Here is a 27868-nt window from a genome sequence, read left to right on the forward strand (position 1 = left end):
TGGACTGGAAAAAGGCAAGAGATTAGTGATAATTTTCAGCTCCAGGACACCACGTGGATCGTGGGGGAGATCTAGACCAAGGCCTGGATGGTGTTGATGCAACCAGTGTGCCACCACTCATCCTTGAGCGGTGTGGATCTTCTGTCTGATGGAAGAAAGGGTCTACTCTTCCAGTCTCACTGATAGAGGGATTTTTGTTAGAAGGTGAGATGGACCATCCACTCTTGCCCTGTGCTGCTAAAGACACTTTCCTTCCTTTCCCTTCTCCAGGCTTGTGGCAATGTGGGGAGATGCATATGATACAGAGAATAACCTTTGTATATCACTGCAGGCGTCAGCAGACCTCTAAGTATGATAGAGGTTCTTGTGCTCATAGAAGATTTATCCTCTTTCCTTGCTCCCTGCACACACACTCAAACAGTATATCCATTTTAATTGTTTTCTGAGAGGTTATTAATATTGAAGTGGGGATTTAGAATGAAGATCAATCACTAATCTGAAAAGAATGGATTTGTGCTTTCCTGCGGCAAGGCTGGAAAAGAAGTTAAAATGAAAGAAAATCGAGAGATTCCCCACCAAACCTAATTTGATTTTTTTACCTAACGTTGTCCAAGTAGCAGGTCTGAGGGAAAACCAAAACTCAGAGGGAACAATTCAAAAGTCCAGCCTGGAAACTGTAGCAATATGTTACTACAATTTGTTTTCATTTTTTTTTTCCACAACATTTTTATTTCAAGAATAAAATCTCTGGCTTTTCAAACAAAACCACAATCTTTGCAGAAGATTTTCATTTTCTTCCGCATTTTTCCTTTTAACACTGTCCACAAATATTTCAGTAAATCATTTTCTGTTGGTTAAACAGAAAAGTTTTAATTCAATCTGAAAACGATCTCACCCCAGATTTCTCTAAACCAAATAATTGGCCCAGCTTTTGGTGTGGTACATTTTACTGCAAGGGCACCCTCTCAGTTACCCTGGGCTGGTGCCAAACACTAATATTTTTAATCTGTTAGTGGGGGCATCTCATGCTGAGCAGAGTTATAGCCGGAGTGCTATAACTATGTCTGGTCGACTGCTCTCTCAGAATGGTCAGAAGCTTGGAACGTGTGCTTGGATAACTACAATATCATGGTCATTCCTGTTGGGAATGCAAGACTGAGAGTCACATGTTCCCCAAAACCATCACAGGTACCAGGATGCAACCGTTCATCCCTGCTTCCATTCTGAGAATAGGCGGTCTCCTTGGGTCACTGTAAAGAGTTAATTTTGTTGTAACGAGCATCATGAATGGGAATATCATTCTCATGCTTGGGGAGTCCCTTTTGTGCCTCTGTCACTCACCTCTCCCTCACCCACCTCAGGATGCTCCTGGTGGGAAGTGCCCTCACTCCTCTTGTATTCCCCACCACGGTGCTCTGGGCTCAGACCAGCAGGAAGGATGAGGCTGTTCCTGGTAGGGGATTTTGTGGAATATGGAAAACGTAAATGCAGTTTCTTATCCAGAAAGTCAAGTTTAGCCCGTTGTTTCCTGACCAGTTCCCTTGTTGAATTATGCAAAAGAATAAATTTTAAAGCCTTTCTGCTCAAAATATGGCAATAACTGCACGTGTAAATGCATATAGTAACTTTGGGGTGTTGGGCACTGATTCTTGTTACAGGAAGCTTGTGCATCAGTGTTTTAGGGTAAAATTTATCCCAAAGAAGAAAAAGCCTGCATTATATTTTTTTTTTTTTATTCTCTGCCTTCTTTGTTATCCAGAAGTTCAGGAGAAAGGATGCAGAGCACCTCCAGGTGGCATCTACCCTGGGAAAGATGCCTCTCCTCCTCCCACCTGCCTTTTTTTCCTTTTTCTTTTTCATTTGATTATAATCCCATTTCTCTTCCATGGTCTAGCCAGATTATGTGTGACATCTCCAGTAGGTACTGGCAAAAGGAACCAAACTCCACAAAACCCACTACTACTCCATATGAATGTGTACATTTATATATGGAAATGCAGAACGTTAGTTATTTACTTTGAAAGAAGAAGATAGAGGTTAACTCTATTTATCCAACATTTAATTTTATCTTGAGTTAGCTACAGGGACTAAGGATGTAAGTTATTATTCAACTGTTACTCTGGTTAATAAGAACGTGATTAATTTTGTAGCATGAAGAAAATCTAGCTAGTTTTGTGCTCCCCGGTAGCACTGACTAATTGCAATAGAAGGAAGAAAGCCAGGGCTGTTTGTATTGGTGAAAACAGTAACCTAAGACATGCCTGATAAAGACACATGTTTTCCTTTAATCTTTCCAAGTTTGGATGTTTATGAGATTTACATGGGGAGCGGTGGGGAAGGGGATGGGAAGAACTAAATAAGCCACTTTGAAAAATTGATTTATGGGTGTTTGTTTGATGAGTTCATATGAGAGCCATACATGCATTTCCCGCTTGGTGTTTTTGCTCCAGTTTCTCAAGCCAGCAGCAGAGTTTGTGGACGTCTTGCAGGAAGGTTGACCTCATCACCCAGGGAAACAGTCTGGTTATGGCAGTGATTTCTTTTGTCCCTCTCCTTTGCATGCTGGGCAAGCAGGGTGGATCCAGCGCTTCCAGATGTTCTGCAGCATGGGCCACTGCTGGCTGCGAGGCTCAAGCCAAGGCTGCAGCACATCAGGTTTCCTCTGACTGTTCAGGTTGCAATTCATCCCCAAAGTGGGAAAACAACCCAAAAACAGTCATAGAAAAAGATAAGCCCGAGATTGCTTAAAAACTCTTGTCTGCAGCTTCCAAAACTTGAGGAAGTCCCTTGGCAGTAAAGAACTCTGGGAGATGTTTTTTTGCGATCTGTGCAGTGTTTTGTATTTCATCACTAGGTCCAGAGAGGGTTTGGTTGGTGATAAGAAAGGATGTATCTGAAGGACATGGTCCCCATTGTCTCTGGCTGCCTCCTCAGGGGGGAAAACTGACTGAAAAAACAGATTTGTTTTCATTGTGTCACGGAACAACAGCCAGGGAGAATGAGGTCTTAATCCAGTGGCATAGCTCATTTTTTTCAACTCCTTCACAACAGCCCTCTTTAGTAAATTAATGCATATGTCAACTCTTGTCAGGAGCTCTTAGCAATGAACAAATGAGTTGAACACCATAATCTAATAAACAAATAGATAACCCATTTTGGTTTTGTTCTGAGTGAGGCAGTGTTTCCCTCATTGAGTTGTTTCATGGACCTTTCGCTCTGCAGAGGAGAGGGATGGTGTGTGGGAATGCAGCCCGTGTTTCCCCTCCAAGGACAGGCTTTGCTCTTCTGACTTAGATGCCTTGATTTCCAGCATATTTCCAGTTGTTTGTGTTGAAATCTTTCCATCTCAGCAGGCTGTTTTCTGCCCCTTTTTTTTTTTTCCCCAAATTATTCGGAAATACTTTTGTCCCTGTTATTGGACCTGAGCAGCTGCAACAGAAAGTGAGATCTCATCGTACTAATGGCTGCACAGACCAAGTAATGCAGACTCCATCCTTACATCCACAAATAAACACTGGAGGGAAGGCAGAGGGAGGCTCTGTGTGTTCATGGACTGATGCACAGTGGGGCTAGGTGACATCCCCAAAGTCCTAGAAGAAATCTATGACAAGGAACGGCACTTAGAGCTTTTCTGTTAATCTTATGTCTCTTCCTCCTCCTTCTGTTTTAGCACAGATTTTAATTAAAGTTTTACAGTGCCGCGGGCTGTTTCTTACATTGGCTCAACTTTAATCCTTCACTAAGCTTTAGTAAAGGACTGATTTATTTTCCATAGAGCTGGGTTCTGATACTAGCAGACCTCTCCTCTAAGCAGATACCGTCCTTATGAAGATAGTCGTTATGTGTAACGTGATCTGAGCGGGAGCAGATTTGCATCATGTTTACAAACGGGGTTGTTGAGGTGAGCAAAATAAGTCATCTCACTGCAGAGAGGTTGGCGTGGGACTTTACCTGGAATGCTTTGCCCCACCGTCACGTGGAAAAATATGCTGAAGAATCAAAACACAGCCTTGTATCGATGCCTTTGTACTTGTATCGTAAGCATACAAAGTGTAGGGTGTTTGAGTGATGTGCATGAGGGAAAACAACCCAACTTGTGCTTATAGCTGCCTCTCCCTACCCTGTGACCATCAGGGCTGCAGGAGCATTGGTTGCATTTTTCTGGGAAGGATGGCACGAGTGGGCATCTGCAGACGCAAGCTGAATAAAAACACAGTCTCATCAAAAAACCACATTGTTTTCACAATGAGGGGCATCTACTGTGGCGAAGCGGCTGAGATTTTGCATAATTTGGGGAACTGAGCCCTCGTGTCCTACCCTTGTGCTAATTACTGCCCTTGGGGTGTTTTGAGAGCGAGGTCAGCGAGTTCTGACGTGAATAAGAGGTGGGTGGGATTTTCCCCACTGGTGACCAGAGCTGGAGTGAGAGATCTGTGCACAGGACACTAAAGATAGCATCTGTTTGTGCTAAATCAAGTTGCTGGATAAAAGCTGTATCATCTGAAGTAAGCCTGGCATGGTGTGCCAATGCCGCTCCTTTCAGTGGTCACAAACTTGTAGGAAATGGGTCCAGCTCCAGTCCCGCCAGAGTACCTGATGATATCTAAATAGTGGTAAAACCCAGTTACCTCTTCAGAAGTGGAAAAAAAAGGCTTTTGAGCTGTTGCCTCAGCTCAGACTGAAATGTCAAAGCAGCCAGTGTTGGATCTCCCTGTTAACACTCTCCTACGCGGCTCCTCTGTCCCCATCAGTCTCATCTGCGACTTCTGAAAGCTTTAATGCCTTATTCTGGCTCTATTAACCCTGGAAGAAATCCAGAGCGATTCTAGCAGAGCTATTTTGGATTTGCGTTTGTAGGAGGAATTGTACCTAGAGGTTTTAAGTTAATCGCGTGGTCATTTTTCCGCTGTATATTTAACCATCGAAGTTAATTAACATTGGAAGGTTTCACAGGCTGCTTCTTTCATTATCTCAGCAGTGGTAAAAGGTGGCATGGCAGGAAGGTGGAATTCTGGCTGAAGTTGTAGAGATAGGAAAAATGCTGGGAATTGTTTCCAACAAATCCCAGGGACTTGAGTAGTTGGATGGAGGTAAAGGTAAGGATGCATAAGCTGCCATGGTACACATTGCCTATTGACTTTCCACGCAGTAAACAGAATTACCAGATGATTGTTCATGTGTGTGGGGTTTTTTAATATTATTTTTATTTGAAGATAATATTTTAAGTAGGACTGCGATCCATAGTCCTGAACTGTAGGGGACTAATGTTCCTGTTCTCCAGCTGGGAGAAACTAATTCAACATCTTGTGTTGTAAACACTCACTCATTTTAACTGATTACACCTCCAATGTTCCTCAAATCACTAAAATTACTAATTGCTATTCCTTACACATCAGAGAGTGAATCCTGAATAATTAACCCCAAATAAAATTAGATGAATTGGCCCTTTTAATTAGAATCCCTGCTGCTGTTTGTTCTGAGCTTCCTTTTCTTACTGTTAAGAGACTTTTACAATGATTAGAACTGTTTAAGACTTAAACAGCCAGTGACCTTTTAATACACCATAAATCCATAAAAGAAATATTGCAGCTAGGAAGTGGTGAAGTAGATTTTTTGTGCAACTACCTGACACACTCAATATTCCTTTTTTAAATGTTGAGGATGAAATTAGCCAGTATGGGGTTCTTTTTCTCCCTCCTGCTTATTAGTACAGTAGCTGATTAGCAAAAGTAGTTCAAATGGTGGGATTAGTGATTGGTAAGAGAGTGGTAATTTAAACAGTGCTTTGGGTTCGTGGGGCTGCTTTATTTTAGGAATCATAGGCCAATGTGGTGTATTTAGGTAGATTGTGGAGCTGATGTGTGATCATGGGATGATTTCCCTTGCACTGATGTGGTGTCCGTGACCATTAACGACATGGTTTTGACCAAGGATGAGCCAATACAAAACATGACTTTGTGTATTTACCATGTCCAACGATACATGTTAAATACAGATGTTATAGGAAAATGTTCATTTTGGGAAATATAGATGCGTGTTCACACCCAAGAGTTACCAGGTCATATCTAGCTGAAGTTTTCTATAAAAATCCTATGGTGTCACTTTTGCAGTATGAGGTTTCCTGGACCACTTAGTAATACTGCAATATTCTGCAGGTTTTTGCAGTGGTTATTGTGGGATACAGGTCTGTGGGCATAGAGAGAAATTAATAGTAGTCTCATTCATAAGGATTTTAGCCCAATGCTAAATGAGTTAGAGTTTAAGTATAAATCTTAATTGTTTCAACGCAGATTGAAATTGCCAAATTGCAAACTTTGGCTTTCTGCACTAGAAGTTAAATACTTGACCAGGCAATGGGAAATGCCTGTGTCTGCTCAGTGCTTTCCAAACTGGAGTCTATCTGGGTCAGAACAGAAACCCATCAGTGGGGGTTTGCTCCATCACTGTCCTTATTCTGGTCTCTGGGTCAGGGGAGACCTGTGTTTTTCAGGTGATTCAAACTGATTCTGAACCAGCTTCAGAGTCAGAAATTACCAAGATGGTGATGAGAAAGGGTTATTTTGGTTTCAAAGGAGAAAAATGAAAAACATCTGGGCACATATTCTTCAGATGTCACCCAGAGATCTGGGAAGACCAGCGTGAACCCTGTTTTGTTGGTTGACAGATTTCATTAAGTTATTGTTTCAGGGAAAAATATGATGTTTTGCTTTTTTGTGTTTCCGAGGGTTTTTCCCCCAAACAGTCTCTTCTTACTGAAGATGTGAGATCGTCTTCGTGTCTAGAAGTTTCAAAGCTGCAAATCTTCATGTCTAAACAACTGTGTCAGTCAAGGGGGGAGGCAATTATTGTGCTGCAATTCATTTGCTGCCTGGCAGATATATCTCCCTGAAAACAAAGGCTTGAGACATGAGCCTGATCCTGCAAAAAACTGAAGTACACTTAAAAATTTAAAGGTTAGACTGTGAGAAAGGTGCTCAGTGCATGAGACAGGGTGTTTTTCTCAGCTTGTACCCATGAGGGCATCAGGCAGCCAGTGGCAAAAATCTTAAAGGGTTTCTAGTTAGCCTGGCCAGGCTCATTCTGATGGACACATCTGTTAAGGCTTTGAGAAGTTTTTTAGTTGTGCATTTGAAAAGTGTAATAATGAAAAGCTTAACTGTCCTTGGAAAGGGCAAGAGGGGAAATTTGGGGCAGGAAAGGGGTAAAAACTTGCAAATGTATCTGCATGGCACAGATTTGAAGAAGGAGCTGAGCTGGAGCTTGGGAGGCATCACTTCTGCTCATGGCTCTGCTGTAGTTTTCCTGGCATAGCTGTGATGGACTGACTTAATTTCTGTCCAATTACTTGATTGTAAAATATGGCATAAAGCATTACGGGGCTGACAGCATCGGCTCTGATGGTTGTGCAGGGTGATGCTCCGGCACGGGTGCCGAGAGAAGAGCTCAGAGCTGCGGTTTCACGGCACGTTGCGCCGTCGTGTCTGAAATAACCAAGCAGACGCGTGCGTCGCACGGCGCAGCCCCCTCGTAGGTTGACTCACGCTCTTCACAGCTGTAAGAAACAAGTAGCTGATGCAATGAGGGGTGTTTCTTTTCTCCTCTGAACTCATGGTGGTGCATAGAGATGTCTCATTGCAGGAGCTGAAGGCAGGCTGCACCGTGGTGCAAGGAGGAGCAGGATGCGGCTCCCTGCCGGCAAACACGCCTGCCCCACGCTGCCTCCGTGGGGGGATTTGCCGTCAGATTGGGATTCCACCTGCCTGGAAGTATAAATTGCTTCCTGGAGGTGCCTTGATGTTTCTCTGTTGACAGAGCTCGGTGCAGTTGCTCTCTTAACTTAAGTACCTCCACGTGTTCAGGCTGATGGCAAGTGAATGTCAACAAAAACGCCAGTTGCGGTGCAGAGCAGTAATCAATACTAATTAACCTTTTGCCTTTATATATGGAGCGGCAGCAGGGTTAAATTAGTCAGGAGAGGGTGAGATCTCAGGGTGGGATGTTAACCAGCCCATGGTTAACTCTGGTAACCCCAGAGCCCTAGTTCCCCCATGGCTGCCAGTGCATCCGTGTGGACCAGGGGACGGTCCCTTCCCCATCCCGCTTGCCTTGTCGCTGGCTGGCACTGGAGGTGGTCAGCAGTGGGTGGCAGTGATCTCCTCTACCTACCCAGCTCTAAGCAAGTGAAATCTGGCTTGCAAAGCTTCAGGGGTGAGGGATGGTCCCTGAGATGCATTTCAGGGACATCTAGCTCAAAGGGAGTGCAAGCTTGCTTTCAGCTTTTTTTCCTCCTTTACTCTTTCAAATGTAGACCTGTTTTCTTCCACACGTCATCTAAAACCATGTGCTTCTCAGAACACAGATTTTACGGTCTTTGCATGCTCCCTTTTTCGGCCGGAGGGAGACTTCCAGCAAAGCCAATAATAATAATAAAACAGTAACATCCAAGGGAATTCTCTCCCGTGAGTGCAGTGGGAACAGCATCGGGTCCTATGGCTGTGTGTGGGAAAGAGGAAAGTGCAGTGGCAGAGTAAATAACTGAAGTTGTGAAGGAGAAAAGTCCATCTGTTCGCAGGGGACCAGGAAAAGGCCAAACATCTGCAAGGTCCCCCCAGTTCATCAGGCATCTGCTCTGGGCTTCCCAGTCTAAAAACCTTCCCATTCACGGGGAGAGCGGAGCCAGCAGCTTATCTGACAAAGAGGACAGAGTCAGCAGAGCTGGGCTGGATGCAGAAAAGCCAGCTGTCTCCTGCTGCAAAGAAAAGTGTTTTCTTCCAAACTCTAGAAAAAGGGCTCTTCTCCATTTCTTTTCTTTGCTCCTTTTTTGAAAATCTTGCCAATGTTTTTTTTTTTTTTTCTTTTGGGAGGAACGGATCTTCCAAAGGGGCAAAATGGTATTTGTTTTGTGTTTGTTCTTGCAATTGTTGTTTTCCCCTTCTGTTATAGCAGTTGTTATTTTTCCCGTATGTTTATGCACAGACCATGTCCCTTTCCTCATCTTACTCCCTTTAACATGTTCTCCACCTTGATTTTGCTTGGATGTTTTAAAGGGTTGTAACACAGCAAGAGTGTCTGACTGATGTGCTGTGCAGGGAGATGGGTCTTTGGCATTGGAACCAGGACTAACTGGAGAAACATCATCTGAATTTTATTCTTTGTGAAATATGTGTCTGCTGGAATTGAATTTGTTTGCAAAATCATGTTGGTTGGTTAGAGGGTCATCTTCAGAGCAAAGGAGAAAAGTTTACTTAGCACTCAAACTTCCCAGCATTTTTTAGACCTAAACACCAAGATATTATTTTCAAAATATTTATTCTTTTTATTCTGTATCGTATTTAATATGATTTAAAATAAAATATTGGATTAATTATAGAACAAAGAGGAGGATATGCAGATGTTATTGGACATAGTTTTTTTAAAAATCAATCTTGAACTCTATAATATCATGAGCCAGTAGGTTTCATGAGATTTTATGTATTGGAGCAACATGGTTATCTTAAATTAGTTTTCAATGTGTTGTTTTCGAACTGTCTTCATGCATCTGCATTTAGGATGATATTTTCCTAGGGATTCAGAGAGGTTTTTCTTTCTGAGTCCTGTCCATGCTCACTTTGGGGAAAATGCGAAGAAATTACTTCCCTGGGAAATAAGATCCCTAAAAGTCCTAGGGGGAGTTTGTGCCTTTCAGAAAGTGATTAGAAATTGAAAAAAAAAAACAAACGCAAAGCCTTTCCAGGGCTGCAGACCCATCTGCTTTGCATGGCAAACGGCTCGAAGGTGCTGTCCAGCTGGTTTGGAACCTGGGCACAAGTTGTCCAGAGGGCTGCAGGTCACTGGGGTTTGGCTCAGTGTCTCGCCCAGTGTTTTGGAAGCTGCTCCTTGCTATTAGGGGGTGGCACTGAGGGTCTGTAGTAGAGAGGTGCTGTGGCACTTCATGGAGATGTGGAGGGTCAAGTAGAGAGCCTGTGTTTCCTCCCAGAAAGGGTTAAAACCTTCCAAAAGTAAAAGGTCCCAAATACTTGAAATATCACACTTTTATTCATTTATCTTAAACTTCCATCTCAGATGCACACAGCAGAGCCAAGAGCAAACAGCTCTGCTTGCAGCATCAGGTTTTGTGAGAGGAAATAAGAATATACCAAAATGGTCCAAATTACAGGCAGCTGCCTCCCCAGGAGCCAAATCTAGTGCTAATGGCAAACGTCCTTTTTTCCATCCTTCGGAGGTGCTTTCAGAGCCTGCTGTCCTGCTGCCCGCAGTCCGTGCTGCTCTGCCCTTGTTTTCTCCTTCATGCTCCCACCTCCTCAGAAGTTTTCAAGAAGTCTTCCATCTCTGCTCTAAGCTGGATGGCTTCACAGCCACTGTGTGCTGCTTTGTCTTCAGATCAGCAGTTTGGGAAGTTTAGAATGAGCAAATTAAAGTGTAGATATTTTGTACATCAGCCCCCTGTAAAGAGACTCCTCAGCGTAAAAGATGCTTCTGAGTTTGTAGCTGGCCCATCATGTGGCTGTTGTCACTGAGAAGAGCCTGTGATCTTCCCAGCAGTTCTTTACATGAAGCTGTGAGGTCCCTATAGGAAGGAGGAGATGCGAAGAACATGTCTGCCTGCCAGTGGCAGGTTTACAAGAGGTGGGCTGGTCTAGATTTTGGGCTCCAGCTCTCCATGTGTTCTCTGCAACAGGGAATCCTTACTTTTAGACAGCATCTGTAATGTCTTTATAGCGATCAAGAAGAGCTGGCATAATATGACACCTAAAGGGTGTGAATTTGACGGGATCCATTGCAAGGCTGGACATGACACGTTCATTATTGCAAGTTTTGCAGCCACCTGCAGCAGATTTAAGTGAGACGTGAGCTTTGATCTGTGGAGCTGGTTGTTGGTGCCTTCAGGCTTTGTGGCAAGTCACCTTCTGCTGCAGGGCCTGAGCAATCTGCCAACATTACTGAGCTGTTGTAGCCATCTCCTGAAGCAGTGAGGGTTGTGGCTGAGCATTTAATGTTTAAACAATATGTTAACTCCTGTGCCAGGATACTGATGGCAGAGTATTGCAGGGTTCATCCTGATCATCAATGTCATGATATGGGGAAATGCTGGTGAGTCTAAGTTCTCCAATTCTGCCTCCTAGGGGACTTCCTTCCTCCACCCCCACCTCCTGTGGATGACCTCGGGAACATCACATCATCACAAGGTGCCTTTCCTCCCCCACCTCCTCTGGATGACATGACTTTCAATGTGCAGGTAAGAAAACAAGAATTTTATCATTTTATCATTTATCATTAGTGCAGAACTGATCCAAAAATTGAGGAAATGAATGGATGGTTATAAAATGAGGTGGCAGAGTGCTGTGGTTAGAGATCATGTGTCAGGAACAACCAAGTCAGCTTTAACAAGCTGTGTTTCCCAAGTAGGGAATATTTCCATTCAAAACTTGCTGGGCTATTAAAGGATTTTTTCCCATCCGGCTTGAATTAGAAGACTAATTGCCTTATGTCCTTGTGATGGCAGATGGGAGTGAAACCTTCCCAGAATGAATTGTTTTCTGGAAGGGCCATCTCCTTCCATGGACTGTGGAGAGACTTTAGGGCAGTAATCTGATCCTAAAAGTGCTTTGTTTAGATGCCTAAAATTAAGTGAAGCAAATAAGCCCTGGCCCAGCTCCAGTGATGTCACTGACACCCTTTTCACCCTTGGTTTGCTGGCTTGGATCTTCTAGATTTGCCATCTGCATGAAAGTTCAACTTCCAAGATGAAGCTGATAATGGCATGTCCTATGTGGATAGGGACGTACCTTGCACACCTTTGAAATGTATGAACACTTTTGTGCAGACATTGCTGGCTTGCCTGGAGAGCCAGGTACTGCTGTGTTAGTTCAGATGCGTTCAGGAGAGATGTATTCAGGCTGCAGAGACAGGCTGTCAAGGTGATCAAGGAGTGAGGAGCTGGTCTTGCCAGTGGAGACCAGAAGAGTTTGGATTGTTGGCTGAGGAGAAGGTATGTTTGCAAAATTTAAATATATTTGAGGAATAAACACCAGGGAAGAACAACTGTTTCGGCTCTGGGTAAATTAGTGCAGGAGCAGGAGAGGCTGAGATTACCAGAAGTACCTTCATGCTGGTGTTGAGAAGGTTTCTAATCATGGGCAGCTGCAAAGGTCTGGATAAGGCTTCTGGGTACAGCAGTGAGAGCAAAGAAAGCATGATCTAGGTTTAAGACTGGTTAAGGTTGTGTAACCGTGTGTCTGCAGCCACAAGGCTGCCCTTGATGACCCTGGAAGGTTGTAGCAGACCTGTGTCTATCGATGGATTCGAAACTGAGAATAGGCTAGTGGGCACACATTAAACAGGATCTAGGAGACCTGACTTAGTTCCTAACCACACCACAAACTCTAGAGTCAATTAATCTAGTCTGTGTCTCTGTAAAAAGAGAAAACGTTTCCCTCCCTCATGAGCTTCCTGTGATCTCTTGCCTGTGGTGAGATGTTCAGATGCTATCACAAAGTCTCAGCAGCGTGTTCCTGCGGTGTGTTCAGCACCATAAGCAGCCTGCGAGAGGGAAGGGGTTAATGAGGATTGTGTTCTCCTTGCCAGGAAAGGCTGCAGCCATCAGGGACATTAGCCAAGTGCCGAGCATAGCTTTTCCCAGCCTTGGGGGAATGAAGTAATTCCCCCAGCAAACCTTGTTCTGTCTCTTATCTCTCCGAGAAGAGCAGACCCAGTGGGACCAGAGCAGCTTCCAGACGCCTGGGAAGCAGAAAGGCTCCTGGTGAGGGCAGGGCGCTGCTGCACCGCTGCCTGTGCAGGAGCCGGGGCTGCGGGAAGGGGCTGCGGCTCCTCAGGTGCTTCTCCGGGGTCAGGCTTCCCCCTTGTCAGGTCACCCGAGGTGGGGACCTTGCCACGTTTATTGGAAGATGCTCATGTCTTCAATTCCTCCTGTCTCCCTCCTACAACAGACCAAAGATGTGCCTGAGCTGCTTGGGGCTGTCACTGCAACGTGCTCCTTGGTAGAACCACCCGACAGGGATGGTTCTTCCCTGCTGAGCTCATGAAATTGCTATTTGTCACACCCTTTCTCTCTGACTTTGGGAAGCCGGGGCTGGAGCCATGTTCACAGCGTTGGGTTTTGGCAGGAGCTTGGTTAGACTGGGACTCCTTTGCGTGGCATTCTGTTGGGAGGGAGGAGAGCCTGCCAGTGGTACCCCAGCACTCCTGCCTGTCTCCACCCTGAGATGTACTCTGTGCATCAGACGTGGGTCCCTGCCTTTAATCTGTGCTCTCTTGTCACCTTTTCCCCCTTTCTTTTCCCTTCTGTCCTTTGAAGGGGGTTGGAAGCAGACAAAAGCCAGGGCTAAGTCAGGGGCCAGCAGGGTCTTGTGTTGCAAGATCAGCTCCTTCTGTTGTAGGAGCAGCAAAAGTTGTGCTGAAGTGAGACGTAGGACCCGAGAGGAGGGAGAAAGGCAGGGGGTGATGGGGGAAGCTGCGTGGTACCATGGGACACAATCATTTTCACAACTCCGCATGGGTGTTCCCTCGCTGAAGGAGCAGAACAAATAGTGTCCATGTTTCTTTTGCTGTGAATCCTTTCTCAGCCCTCAGGGCATGGTTGCATGGTTGCATGAATCTCAAGACCATGTGTAGAATGGTACTCCCAACAAACTAAAGCCAAGCTTGATTCTGTTCTCTGATGCCACTTCATTTCAATGTCTCAGGTTCCCCATTGCTAAATGTAAGTGCTGGAGCAGTGACCCCATTCCTGAGCGTGGACCAGATCTGAGGCTGCTGCCTGGGGTGGTTTGGCCCCTGTTGATCCAGTGTGAGCCCTGCAGATTTGCTCCAGAGTATGAAATTTCTCTGCTCCAGCAAATAAGCTTCTTTACAACTGAAATATCTCTCTAGATGGCAGAGTGCTGATGACAGATTATATGTGTGCTGTGGCTTCAGGTACATCTTTTTGTACTAGGTGTTAAGTTAGGCATCAAAATAAAAGTTTAGTTTATTATCATTTTGTGCATTAATATTAGCAGATGGCTAAAAACTGTACAGATGATTACAGTTTAAATTCTAGCTTAAGAGCAGCAGCTAAAACAATATTGCCCTGTTTTCATAGACCTGTTTATCTCTGGATCTCTGTTTGGACAGGGGAACTGGCCACTTAGGATCAGATCCAATAAGGTACTCTAGTATCTGACTTCCCTTGAGGTGCCTATGCTCTGATGGAAATCAAAGGAAGACTGGGTTACAAAATACCTTTGCAATAGATCTGGCATTTTTTTATTTTGTAATTTCTGTTTTCCCATCTAGATTCGTCATGTTCAGATTCACAGCAGGGCTGGGGAGGAAATAGGAAGGAAATCTAAACTCTCTTCTTATTAACTGTAATACTTTAAAATATAGATATTTATTTAAAAAAACAGTGTGTTGGGGCTGGAGGAGAGTTGTGTTGGGAAGTTCCCCTTCAGCTGAAGTCAGCCGGCGAAGGCGAGGGCTTGTTCCCAGAATGGTGATGAGGGTGCGGCGATGGCGTGTTTGACAAATAAGGACATGAGCAAAGAGCCTTTGCCACGTTGGCTTGGGCTCAGTTTAAAAGAGAAAAAAAAAAAATCCTGGACAGGAAGAAAAATGAAATCACTGTTTGTCAAAGGGAAATAGATAGATCTGGGAGAAGGGAGGCAGATTTTTATTTTCTTTGTTTTTTTTGTTCTTTTTCTTTTCCTTCTAGTTTTAAAACAGGCATTCTTCCCAGGCTGGGGAAAGCAAAAGTCAAAAAATAATCTCTCGTAAGCAACCTCTCAAGTGCCCTGTTTGCTCACAGAGAGGTAACCTCACTCATGGTACCAGCTATTGCTTCCTCCCTCACCAGGCAGATGAGGGGATGAGGATGTGCACAGTGGTGTGAACAGCCGGTCCCTACCCAACCCCTGGGCTGGCTCTGGAGCCGTGATGCCACGGGGACATCTCAGTTATCCATATCCTGGGGGCTTCGGATCTCCACCGGCTTTGAAACAACCGATTCTCCTTAAAGGATGGGTTCAGAGCCCATCCTTTCATGTCAGGGTAGGACTTGGGTGGCTCAGAGCAGATGTGACCCTCAGCTGCGGACCTGCCGAGGGCCACCTTGGAAAAACAGGCATTTGTGAATCGCTGCTAATTATCCACAGGTGCTGCATCTGCATGCGGGTCTGATTTTCATTTGGGACTCTGTGGATGCTGCCACAACATGGAAAGGAGGGAATTATATTCAACCAGGAGATCGCCTCTTTCCCAGCAAGCCCTGGCTGTTATCAGTTTGTGTTTTATTGACAGGCCACAAAACACTTTATAAAAGAAATACCAGGCTCTCCCTGATAAGGAAGCTGAAGCAGGGAATGTGCTTTGCCAGGTCACCAAGCTGGCCAGTCGCGGGATAAAAATAGGACCCAGATCTCCTGCGTCCCAGAGCGATTCTGTCTGCTACATTGCACCGCCTCATTACTGTAAAAACTGCAAATTGATGATTAAATACCATCAGTGGCTGAGACCAGAAAGAATTTAGGATATACCAAAGAGGGTATGCAAAAGTTTTGAGTGAAGAAACAATGAGACTTTGAACACCTGCATGAAAGGTAAAGTTAGATTAGATATATATAAGAAGAAATTCTTCACCATGAGGATGGTGAGGCACTGGAACAGGCTGCCCAGGGAAGCTGTGCATGCCCCATCCCTGCAAGTGTTCAAAACCAGGTTGGATGTGGCTTTGAGCAACCTCATCTAGTGGAAGGTGTCTGCCTATGGCAGGGGGGTTGAACTACATATTCCAACCCAAACCATTCTATGATTCGATGATAAAATAGTTTAATACGCCAGTTCTTTTATATGCATGGAGAGGCCGTAGTGCTGTGAGGTATGTGGGCAGGAGCTAGTCTCACATTCAGACCTAACTGGACTCATGGACCAAATTGTATCGTCCTGTTGTGATACACAGAAAATCAGCCGAAGGACTCAAATTCCCATTGCCAAGGAATTTTTGGAAGGAGAAATGCCAAAACGCAGTCTGAAGGCGTATGTGCCTTCCTCTGCGAGGCTGTTAAGAGAAGACCTGTCTCGCTCGTGCCTGGGAGAAGGTGGGAATGTGTTGATAGATGCGAGCAGCGAGAGCCTCATCCTTGTTACAGAGAAGGCTGCCAGGCATTTCGCTGTCTGACTCCCTCCCAGCGAGCGGCGGTGCCTCCTCGGGGGCTGTGACTCACCGGCTGAGGAAACAGTGCAACAGAGCGATTTTTTTTATTTATTTTTTAAAATTTTTTTGGGAGGTGCATATATTTGACAAATAGTTGGGGAGGGAAAAGTGCGATTTTTGCCCTACTTCAAACGGCACATCTCCCACTCAGCGGCATGGCGGCTGGGCTCTGCCTGGCTGCTGGGCTTGCTTTAAATCGCCTGCCTTTTAATGTTAGGAGAAGCGGAGAAGGCCAAAGAGAGCGGAACATGTGTGTTCAGCCTCCCTCTAGTGCTAGATTTTGTTAATCATCGGGATTATTGGCCTGGGCGTAGATGCTCGTTGGTGAGGAACGTGGGCCAGCCAGCAGGGCTGCCCGGCTCCGCGCAAGCAGCAGTCGCTCCCAGGATCTCTATAAATAAAGCCATAGTTTGTGTGTATCGCTTGCCATTCAAGATCCAGCTTTTGCAGATTTCTGGGGGCTCCTAACCTGATTTATTGAAATCTGTGTGATAAGCAATTGCCTTTTATCTAAATTGAAGCCGTGTCCAACAGTGTAAATAAATTACCTGGTAATGTTAACCCTCTTACTCAAACCTTGACTTTGCAGGAATGCTTTTGATCTGTCTCCCTTCTTCTGCCTTCCTTGTGTGTTTGAGAAACAGGAATGTGCTGTGCTCTGAATTAGACTTGAACAAATAACATGTATTCTCTCTGCATGTTTAAATGCTCACTGGGACTCTGCAGGTCAGTATGTGGTTGTTCTATAGCATGGATTTCTGGGCACTAAGGTGAGAAAAAGCAGTAATACAAAGTTTGTGTATTTTGGTGAATATTTGGATCCATAATAGATAAAATGCATTGTTTTCTCATATGCATATATATACAACTACATATATATACATATATATATATATATATCTGAGAAATGCACAATGAGTGGTGATATAGAGCAGACCTCCACATTATTGAGGAACAACCATGCACGTTTTATCCCTGCTGCTTTTTGGTCCGTTTCTGTGGGTAGCATGACCAGTAGATCCAGGATCATAAGAGAAAAGGAACACTGAGCATTTCTTTCAGGCAGCTCTTGGTGCAACCCATCTTATACGCATGTTTGTTTTACAGTGCCAAACCACATTCTATTTTAAATCTTTAATGAACCTCTGTTCCCATCTATGTAACTTTCCAATCCTTACTCTCTTCAGAATAGACAAAGATGCTTATTATAAACCACAAATTTTACTGAAAGAGTAAACTGGAAAAGTTTTAATTGTATGGCGTAAGCCTGCCATTCATCTCTCTGCTTGGCTATTAATATCTTGGCAGTGTTATAATGCAATACAGCCTTTAATAGCTAAACCTCTCGGCAAGGACTACAAAGGAATCAAGGATCCAAACAGTTAACTGTGCTCATTATTTTCATCGTGCTTATTACTGCTTTATTTAATGTATTTGTTATGCTGTTGTTTAATATAGTAATTCAGCACGCAGAATGTGCCAGGTCCTGCGCTGGTGCACACTTGTGCCATCTCTGGGAGAAGAGTTGTGACTTTTTGGAGACACTTTTGGAGATGGAACAGAGCGGCTTTTGATAATCTGTCATACAGCGGGTGATGAGGTGTGGGAGCAGAAGAAAGCAAAAGCCTAATACAGATCATATGTAAATAAGGGTACGGGGCCATCTAAAAAGTTGTGTTAGCAAACAGAAAGGTCAGAGATGTTGCCGATTGTGATGTTCAGAGGTCATCAAGCTAAAACTGTCCCAGGTTAAGACACAGGGCAGCGTTATGCACGTGTGCGATCTCGAGCCCAAACAGCGGGCTGTGGTTCCCCCGGTGCTGTGCCTGAGGTTACAAGCCCTGGTGGGCACCTCGTGGCTCATGTGGGTACATCTCTTTGTGGGACGCTGTCACAAGGCTGGTGCTGGGGTTAGGTTGAGTGCCGGCACCTGTGGAAAGGTTAATATTTACCTGGATTATCCACCTGTGGATAATAGAGATATGAATTGGGATAGTAATAGGGGAAGCATGGAGAGTGTGCAGAAAAAGACGGCAATTTTATCCTGTCAGAGCTAGTACTGGCCTGTGACAGACAAAAAGGAAGTAAAAACATCATTGTATCCAAGGTAGAAGTATTTAAGCAGAGGGAAAATAAAAAGATAATGAAGATGTGAGAATTCGCCCATCAAAACAGACGAGCTGAGTGATGGAAGAGAGTGAAATAACATGATCAGAACTGAAGAAATTTCCATTCTTCTTGTTTCCAAGTGCTATTCAAATCTCCTGTTGGATTAGCAGGTCCTAGGAAAGATCTCTTGCAAGATCACTTGCCTCTGTGTCAAATCCTGGGCAGCCTGTGTTGCATTAGAGAACTGTAATGCAGAAGCGAGACTAAGACAGACTGTCAGTAGCAACAAGGAATTCTAAAAATTGCAGCAGACAAATTATTACGCCTTTTCTATGAAGCTGGCTGGGGTTGGGAGATGTGGTTTAGAAAGTCAAAGTCTTTCCAGGCGGCTTGGGCATGGTGGTAACCTGGAACATGACAGAGGAGACAGAGTCAGATTCCCACCTTGGTTTTGGTACTTTAAGTACTGTGATGCTGTGTGGTAAAGAAAAGAGATAAGATAAAAGGAAGCTATACTGATCGGAGAATCCATTGTCTAAATTTTATAACCCTGGAGTAGTTCAAAGAGTAGGGCAAACTTCATTCTACTTTTGATGCAAATTTTGCCAGGCAGTAACGAGACGATGGAGAAGCTAAGAGAGCATCTAATATCCAAGAATGGAAGTGGCTCAAATGCAGGTTCCGGTCTCTGTTTTTTAGTTTCCATCGCTGGTGATAAACAGCTTCAACTGCCATGATGGGTGGTTTTGTTGTCAGAAAATGTTGCCTCTGTGAAGCGTGTGCAGCACAGTGACTGAGGAAGCTGAAAAGTGGTAGAAATACCAACAAGAAATGTTGTTGTAGCCAGGTCTGGAGGAATTTGTTCCAGGGCAGAAGGGCAAGCATGATTGTAAATGTTTGCTGACATTAAACTCTGTATTCGCAGGACTGTTCCCCACAATTTTTCAGTTTTGATTTGCTGATGAAAATGCAGGACTGTGATTAGCTTTAATGCACAAAGAACAGGTAAGGAAGAGCATCTGGAAAACATTGTGTGACTTTTTAGGGTTGTTTTTAGTGATGTGAGAAGCAAAATAGAAATGTTTGGGAAAGCTGTAGCAATTTCAAGTGTTACTGAAGCCAGCAAGTGACAGTTCAGCCAGAGGTGCTGTACAAACTCCTCTCATTCAGCAGTCCAGAGCTACAGCTCCTTCCCTCTCCATCTCCTCATTTCTGCGTCTCTGTTTTGCCATGGAAACAGCCTCGTGTCTTGTCACGTCCCAGGTCTAGCCTTCCTCTTCAGCTCTGTTATTCCACTTGCTCCTGAAATACTCTCCCCTTCCTCCCCCTCTCTCTGGCTCTGCAAATTCCCCTGGTTCTGCCGTACGATACCCCTCATGTACCCAAAAGATGCCTCTGCTGAGGTCTGTGCAGAGGTTTGGGCATCATTGCTTCCCAGGGGTGCTGGTTGTGCTGTTCTCTGGGAGCCGTGTTTGGCCAGTGCTGAGGTCAAATGAGCATCTTAAAGACATTTACATATGGAGTACGCTTTCTGCACAGAAGTAAGCCCCATTTGGCTTCTGTGGCTGTATAGAAGCAGAAATATAGTTAAAGACACTTTCTTGGCATCTAATCTGTCCTGGGGACACCACATTTTCTGATGTATGAATTCTTATTTAAAAAAAAAAAAAATAAAAATACATCCCTAACATTCTGTGATTCTGTGATACATTCATTTATTTGCTAATGGGCAGTACCAAAATAAACCTTGAAGCTCAACTGGGAGGGATTTGCACACTGGAAATTCTCTCTGCAGGGTTTGCAGTGGTCTCTGAGCAGTGCGGGTTATTTGTTGTTCAGTCTTCTGTGTAATTCTGGTCCTTTTTCTTCGTCTGATGTTCTCGCTTAGGAATCGTGTAGAAGGTAGCGTGTCCGAATGAGGAGATTGTTGTTAGGAAAGAAAGAAAACCCACTGTTGTCCAGCCAAATCAAATACCAGGTACACATCTGGCAGCCTTGAAGGGAGGTTAAAAGTGGGCCTAATGGTTTGGAAAATGAGATTGCTGACTTCTTGAAGGCAAGGACCTTCCTCCATGAATCAGAACTGCAAGTTCTGCCCGGCTGGGGTTTGCCTACCCTGTGGACCGCAGCCACCAACCGACCCAAAAACGCATTAAACGAGTCCAGATTTTCCTCTTCTCAGCTTTGAGAAACATATAATAGATTTTTAACATGACTCATTTCTGCAGAAGCCAAACCCAAGCCATTGACTTTCATGTAGTTTTATACATCCATTTTGCTGACGTTTTGCCAGGCTCACTGGGAGATTCTTGAATCCTTGCAAACGTTTTGGCGCACACCCCTTCCTATTACAGCAAAACAAGCAAACAAATTCAGAAGTATGTTATATATTTAACTTTTGCACTTGGAGCATATTCAGGCTGTGAAAACTGACTGGCCAATTTTAATTTATTTATTTTATATTTTTTTTGGTGTTGATTTCCTAATAGCTTCACAGCCCGTGTTCAGGAATGCTTACTCCAATTCAGAGAAGCTTGACTGTGCTTAAACTTCATTAAAGTTGATAGAACTTATGCACACGTGTAAAATTAAGCATATGCTTATGTTTTATACAGTCTATTTGCAGGTGACACAAGCAGCTGTGTATGAGTTTCCAACGTGTGATTAAATTCCAAAAGGAGTTTTTAAAAACAGTTTTAGTCAACCTTAATTTTCTGAAATTGGTAGCTTTAACAAAACCTATCTTTTTTGATTAAAATTGCCTGAGACGTGTCCCTTTTAAAAAGCTCTTCACTTAACTGTCACAATATACAGTCTTGTGTGGGATAGAGTTTGTTCATGTAAATTTAATTTCCAGTTAAAGCGGTACAAACACGAAGTGATTTCAATAGATCTTTATGAACACAGCAGTGCTGTTGCTTTCCCACCTCTGCTGAAGTGGGGCCCAGGCGGAGCCATTAAATTCTCAGCTGTGCCCTTCTATGGATCACACATCATGTAGCATCACCCAGTCACCCAGGGAGACCAAAGGCATCCAGCCTTGATCCACAGACATCAAGAGACGCAGAAATCTTGGAAGTTTGTTCTAGCATTTAATTACCTGCAGTATTACGCATAAGTGAATGTCTCTGTTATTTTTAAATAGAATTTCCCTGGCTTCAGCTTCCTGGCTGCAGCGTGTTTTTCTGTTTTGCTAGATTGGACAGCGTTGTGGTATCTGGCGTTTTCATTCTGTGGAGCTGTTTAGATATTGTTATCGAGCTACTCAATCTTCTTTGTAAGTGAAGCCAAGTGAGCTCCCTACGTGTCTCGTTGTCAACTGTTTCTGCTTTTCTGGGGCGTTTCAAGTTTTTAAGAAGCTGCCTTCCAAACTGGACGTGGTATTTCAGCACCAGCATCACCAGAAGTGTCAAAAGGAATAAAATCACCTTCATCTCCGTGCTTTCCTTGCTCCAGGATGGTGCGGCACCGGGCAGGAGCTGATGTTTGGTGTGGTTTTCCCTTCTGGAACATAAATCCACGGTTGGGGGGCTGGATGTGACAGCTTACCCTGTGTGTAGGTGGGTGTAATTCATGGCTTGTCAGACATGTCCTGTGCCACTGGAGGCATCCTCCCTTTCCCTCTTCTTTTACACCAGCAGAGGAAAGAGGAAGATCACGACTTGGCCAGGATGTGGAGGTGAAGGGGGTCTTTGCTGTCAGACATCACCATGGGATCCTTTCGTACAAGTCAGTGGGAACGTCTTCCTTTACTGCAGCAGACACTTGATGAGCTATTTGGTTTCTACATCAATTAAACTTTGCAACTGTATTGGGGTAATTGGTTACTCTTCAGTTATGGTTCCCCTTAGAGGCAGATGATGAACTATCTGATATCTCCTCTAAGTTCTCAGTTTTTCTGCAAGCGGCAATACTCTGCGGGGTACATCAGCTCTGCTCGATGGCTAATTAAACAGTAATTTGTGACGATATTGGAGCAGATTTTAAGTTGGCGGGGGGGTGGGCATAGAAAGGGGAAACTTTTAACAGTCACCATAATTATCAATAACGAGTCCTAATGTAATCGCATTAATTAAAAAAAAAAAGGGGGGGGATTTATTCCCTGCTGCTGTAAAGTTAGTTGAAGTCAGAGAAAGTCATGCTGGGTCAAAAAGGTTTCATGGCCAGCTGTTCTTGCCCCTTGAACAGAGAGGTAGCGCTGTCCTGCAAAAGGCAAGAAGAAAATAATGATATATTCCACTGTATATTGTATATTCTGCTGATGAACAGGAACGTCTCACTAATTCAATTTAATTCCCAAGGACAAGTGATTCTAACTCCACCCGGAGAATATTAAATTGCCTTAATGGAAAAATAAACTGGTTTCCCCCCCCCCCCGCCCTCTTCTCCCCATCTTCCCTGTTCAGTTTTCAAATAACTTTATGTGCCTCCTTAGTTTGTTAATACACTTCTCATCTTGCTGCCGATTTTGCATCTGGTAGCACTTAACACAGACAAGACTCCCAAAGCTTTTGATCAGACATGTTAAGTAAACTCTGAGGACCGTCGGGTCTGCTGCTCTGGCAGATGTCAGCTTGTGGGACTCCTCCTCTCTCTTTACCGCTCAACTGTTTCATATCAAATCCATCCTGTTGCTTTCATGTGCTTGAGGATCATGGTGCCTTATCCCCGTGGACTAGCTGGCCTGTAATACAAAGATCCTCCAGTTGCTTGAATGACATTTGCCATTTTGCTGTTTTTCAGTAGCAGTTTTGAAAGTCCTGCTTGGCCAGCCTTGAAATCTCCAGAACTTCCTTCCATGAGCAAAACACAGCGGTCAGAAATCCAAAACCCACCTGCTGGGTGCAGGTTTGAATGCCCAAGGTAGAGGTGTTGGTGTGTGATGAGGGGGGCAGGGGCCAGAGCAGATGGGGGCCAAACGGACCAGACAGCACAGGATGGCTGTGTTGGCATCTCCAGCTTTGGGGCACCTACAAGCACACAGCTGGGCTGCTGGGTGGATCTTCTTGAGTGCTTTGACTTATTTGTTTCATCCTCTTTACTCCTGTTGCATAATTGCCTTCTGTCGCCCCCAGGGGTGGCGATGAGACAGGGAGTATTGTGCATCTCCTCATGGGCTATTGTCCATGTCCCATCATAGTCACTAGGGTTAGCAGCTGCTGGCCTTGGACCCAGAGCTTCACCAGAGTGTGCCTGAGGCCGTGGAGCCTGTTGGCTAAACCTCTATAATGCAGCTTCATCACTCATCCAATATCCAGGGCCAAATCCTCTTCTGTGGTCTTGAGGAGCCTGGACAAACCGTGGGTGTTTGTGGCAAAAGCTTCTCTCGGCTGTTAGGGGCAGGAGCTGTTTGGAAGGGAGTGTCCTGGGCTCTGCCTGGGCATCACTGCTGCTCATCCACATGCATGGCATTCTGCCCCCCAGCACAGCCAAGGTGCTGGTTTTGGGATTGGGCCCTCTCTCAGGACATGCAGAGGGCAATGGATTAATAAACAGCGATGGAAGAAGGGCCACTGGTCCACGAGCCAGTGCTCAGGATGGTGGTGGCCCAGATCCAGCCCTCTGATGTGAAATCAGGGCTGTCCTGCAGTGAAACTGCGGCTGGAGTTTGGATGGCTTGGGCAGTGGTATGTTGTCTTCTGGCATGTTTAGTCAGGGCTAAGGCAGCAAATGCAGAGGATGAAATGTCCATTGAGGAGCTGGGTTGGCCTGGTGGATTGGCATCTTCATCTGGTGGTCGGAAGGAGGTTGGCTCTGTGTCTGAGTTGCAGCACCTCGCTCGCACCCCTCAAACTGCTTTCCCTTCCCAGGGCTGTATCCAGTTGACAATAATCTCTTTGGGATGGGGATGTTTCCTAACTGTTTAATGTGAGCAGTGCCTGTCACACTGGTCTCTAGGGAAATATCAACCTTTATTGTCATACAGATTCATAACTGCAACAAAGTCTTTGCCGTCTTTCATATACGTGTCCCAGGAGGCTGAACGCAATTGCCCGTGTTTTCTGTTGTCCCGGCTACGAGGAGGGAAGAAGCATGTTTCCAGATGTCGGTTCAAGCCCTCGTGCTAAGGTGATGGTCAGTTATTAACCCATAGAGACTGACCTGTACCTAAGCAGAAGTAGTGACTCCTGGTTGGTGTCAGCTGGTGGATATAAAGCACAAGTGGAGGCTTCATGAAAATGTCTGAAGAGAGCGAGATCAGATCAGCAATGGTCAATAGCAAATGTCCAGAGAAAAATGTAAAAAAGGAAGCACAGAGGAATTTTTAATTTATTTTCAAAGTATCTTGTTGGAGTTTTCTTCAGTGTGTCTCTCCAGCTGCTTTTGAACACCATGTAAACTCACAGCAACCACAGTGTCTTGCAGCAAAGTAGCTCTGCAGTTTAGTAGTATGTTGTGTGACGAAACACCTACCTCCTTTTCTTTGTTTTGAAATTGGTGACTTCTAGTTTCATGCTTTCTTCTTCTGTTATCTTCATTCTGCTTTTTTTTTTTCTTTAATTTTTACTATTTGTCCTTTTTGTAAGCTTCCTACACCGCAGTGAGTTTATAGATTGGTTGTTAAAGTTTCGCAAGATTTTTCCTGTCTGTCTCCTAACAGTGCTTAGCAAATAACTTTTCTTCATCTGCTTGTTCATTTGCCCCAGCTGTAAACCCACGCAGTTCTTTACACCTTGCTGCTTCAGAGATAAGATCAGTTAATCCTCAGGATACTTAGTGCTATTTACATTTTAAATGGGTGAAGAAATTGAATGTGGGACTGTCTGTACCCCAGACCCATGCTGTAGTTCTGAGCTGAGCTTGGAGCCCCCTTTACCCTGCAGTGTCTCCTGCAGTTTGTTGTGGCATAGCTGCTTGTGTGAATTTTGCCAAGGGGAGATATCTGGCACATTTATTAGTGCTTTTTAGGTAGGCTGCTGTTTAGTGGATGATTGCACCCCACCCCATTTAACTCTTGTTCCAGGCAGGGCCACCTGCCTCCTTACAGGGAGATCTTCAAAAGTGACATGAATTGTTGCTCAGTTAAATGACACCAGCATCTGAGAGACACCAAACGACACTTTTGAACGGTACACTTTAAACTTTTGAAGTGTTTTCCTTTGGTTCTGCTAATATCCAGCAATACAAACCAGGTAAAACTATTCTGTGCCTGAAAAAAAATAAAAGAGCAGGGGAAAAAATAAATCAAAACCTAACTTTCCTTTGGCTTTTATCCTTGATGTCATCAAAAGACTGAAAAGGGTATTTCAGGCCTGGCTTCAGCCTGATGGAACAGCAGGGAAGTTCTTTTCTATTAGATCCTTGATACAATCACGTCTGGTGAAATCACTGCGGTCACATCTGCTGAAATCTTCCATCATTTCGGATTTGTTTCAGAAGACTCAATCTTTCTGTTTTTAAAGGGCACGACTACTTTTCCAGCCCCTCCTTGGTGCCTGGAATGGCAATTAGGCATCAATCAAGCATCTTAGTCCCTCCTCGTCCCCAATGCTTCAGTGGTCTCTTGTCTCCATGTGCATGCTTGGTGGGATCACCTCTTGGAACTGCTTTAATTTACATTAGAGAATTTGAAAGAAAAATGTTCGTACTTGTCTTTAGGCTCAGGGGAGAATAGACACAGCAGCTCATCTTCAGGGTGCCTCATTTTCCCGATAAGTGGCCTTGAGGATGCATCTCTTTTCCACTGCAGTCTTCTTGGGTTTTAGATGGCTTTTGTGACCTTGGAAAGACTGAGCAATTCTACAGTGAAAGAGAAGGGGTAGCAAGGGTGTGTGTCTGAAAAGGATCTTGCCTCTGGCAGTGATGTTGCTGAACAAAGTGCAAAGAAAGGGGGAAAAAAAATTAAACACAAACCCCATCCTGAAGTATATCAAGACTAAATCACTTCTTTTTTTTTCTCCTGGTTAGCATTTCTCACAGTCTCTTCTTGTATGTATAGTGGATGACATCAAAATCAAACATCTTTCCCTCCTCTCCCCTGCCTGCCCCCAGCTAAAATAGGAAATAAGAGCAGCATAATTCTTTCTCTCTCTGCAGCTCTGACTAAGCTGAGTGCCCGAGGCCACAGAGTAGAAAGAGATGCTAACTCCTTGTTTGGAGAGCTGTTTCATTTGCTCTTCCTACCACATCAGTACCTACCGGAGGATTTTGACAGCCTACAATGTGTCGGGCGGCTGCTGGAGGAAGCAGGCAGCGGTCACTGAATTTTTCAGCTCCACCACCTCATCTGTGGCTCAGTTGTATTTGCTGGAGGAAAAGACGATAAAGTCTTTCAGGGCAAAAGCCCTTATGTACCTGCTCACAGCCCCAGATTTGCCTAAATTCCCTTCTTCCTTGCTTCTATTGTTATTTTAGTCTTTCCTTTCCATGACTACATTTGCTGCAAAGCGCTTTTCTGCTCCCTGCTTTTCCCTGTTCTCGGATGTGTAAATGCAAACAGTGTTGACCTGTTGCACCCCAAGGATTGTTCCCCAGGCACCTCAGGCTCCCAGTAAAACCAGGAGCAGAAGGCACTGGGATCCCACAGCCTGTTAAAATAAACATGATAAAATAAACATGTTAAACATGTTAAAATAAACATGATGTTCATCTCCATTCTTCCACTTGCGAGTTATGAAGTTATCAGTGACGTGTGGTAATAACAGTGTGCAGAGTGAGCTGATGCTACGTGGAAGGTTGTGTATCTGGCTGTAGCTCTGCTGTCTCGGACGTGTCTGTACATATATAACAGCATTGTATTCCCCAGTATCAGCAGCTAACATTCCTAGGGTGCAGCTCAGAGGAAGAGCTGGCCACAACACTCACAAGACTTGATCAAGGCTAAGGTGGATGGGAAGAAGTTGGATCTTGATGCTGGAAAATTGCGCTGTGGTGAGCAAAGTCGTGATGCTCTTAAATTGTTCAGGTGTTTAGCCTTTGCCTTGTGTTGGTAGAAAATATACACTGGGACTTGAGTTACATCTAACCTACTGTCCACATAAGTCAGCTGGTTGCTACTGCAAAGCCACTCTCCGTCTTTCCCTGACAGAGCAACACCATCAAACTTCAATGTGATTTCTTGGAGAGGCTCAGATGCCAACCCGACAGCAAACATGGTATGGAGAGAGGGGAAAACAGAGAATAAGAGAGGTGGCTGGGTCTGGGTAGGGAAAGGAATTTGGAGCAGGAGCTAGGAAGGACATCTGGGAGACAGATTCTTCTCTTTGAGCCTGTTGCAAGGAGCTGGCTTGGACAAATGAGAAGTATTCTTGTTTCTCTGCTGTAACCTTCAAAATGTGATACAAGTAGGCAATCTAGGTTGTAAGAAAAGGTAGCATCTAGGGAAATCATTGTGCTTTTCATGTCTTCTAGCTCGGTGAACAGTCTTATGTCTTTTTTAGCACAGTGAGGCAAACTTGGAGCCCCTGTATGTTCACTGCATGTTCTGTGATGAACGTCCCTCGGGGTGGTGCAAGGGGACCTGTGGCGCTGGCTGGTGTTGGGTAGTAGGATTAGCAAAATTAAAGGCAGTGGGTTGACGGGGCTCAGGAGTGGATTACCATCACAGCT

The 27868-nt window shown here is 44.6% G+C and overlaps 1 protein-coding gene across 37 annotated transcripts in view; it reads left to right on the forward strand.

Annotated features, from left to right (window-relative positions):
* The window catches only part of LPP (LIM domain containing preferred translocation partner in lipoma), a 397232-nt gene that overhangs the window by 199390 nt on the left and 169974 nt on the right, over positions 1-27868 (forward strand). For all 37 annotated transcript variants that reach the window (XM_065073609.1, XM_065073577.1, XM_065073576.1 and 34 more), the window contains one exon: positions 11124-11236. In XM_065073609.1, the coding sequence (XP_064929681.1) occupies positions 11124-11236 (113 nt within the window). The remainder of the gene's footprint in view (positions 1-11123; positions 11237-27868) is intronic.

The sequence above is a fragment of the Columba livia genome, chromosome 9, assembly GCF_036013475.1.
Source record: "Columba livia isolate bColLiv1 breed racing homer chromosome 9, bColLiv1.pat.W.v2, whole genome shotgun sequence".
In the NCBI taxonomy this organism is placed as follows: domain Eukaryota; kingdom Metazoa; phylum Chordata; class Aves; order Columbiformes; family Columbidae; genus Columba; species Columba livia.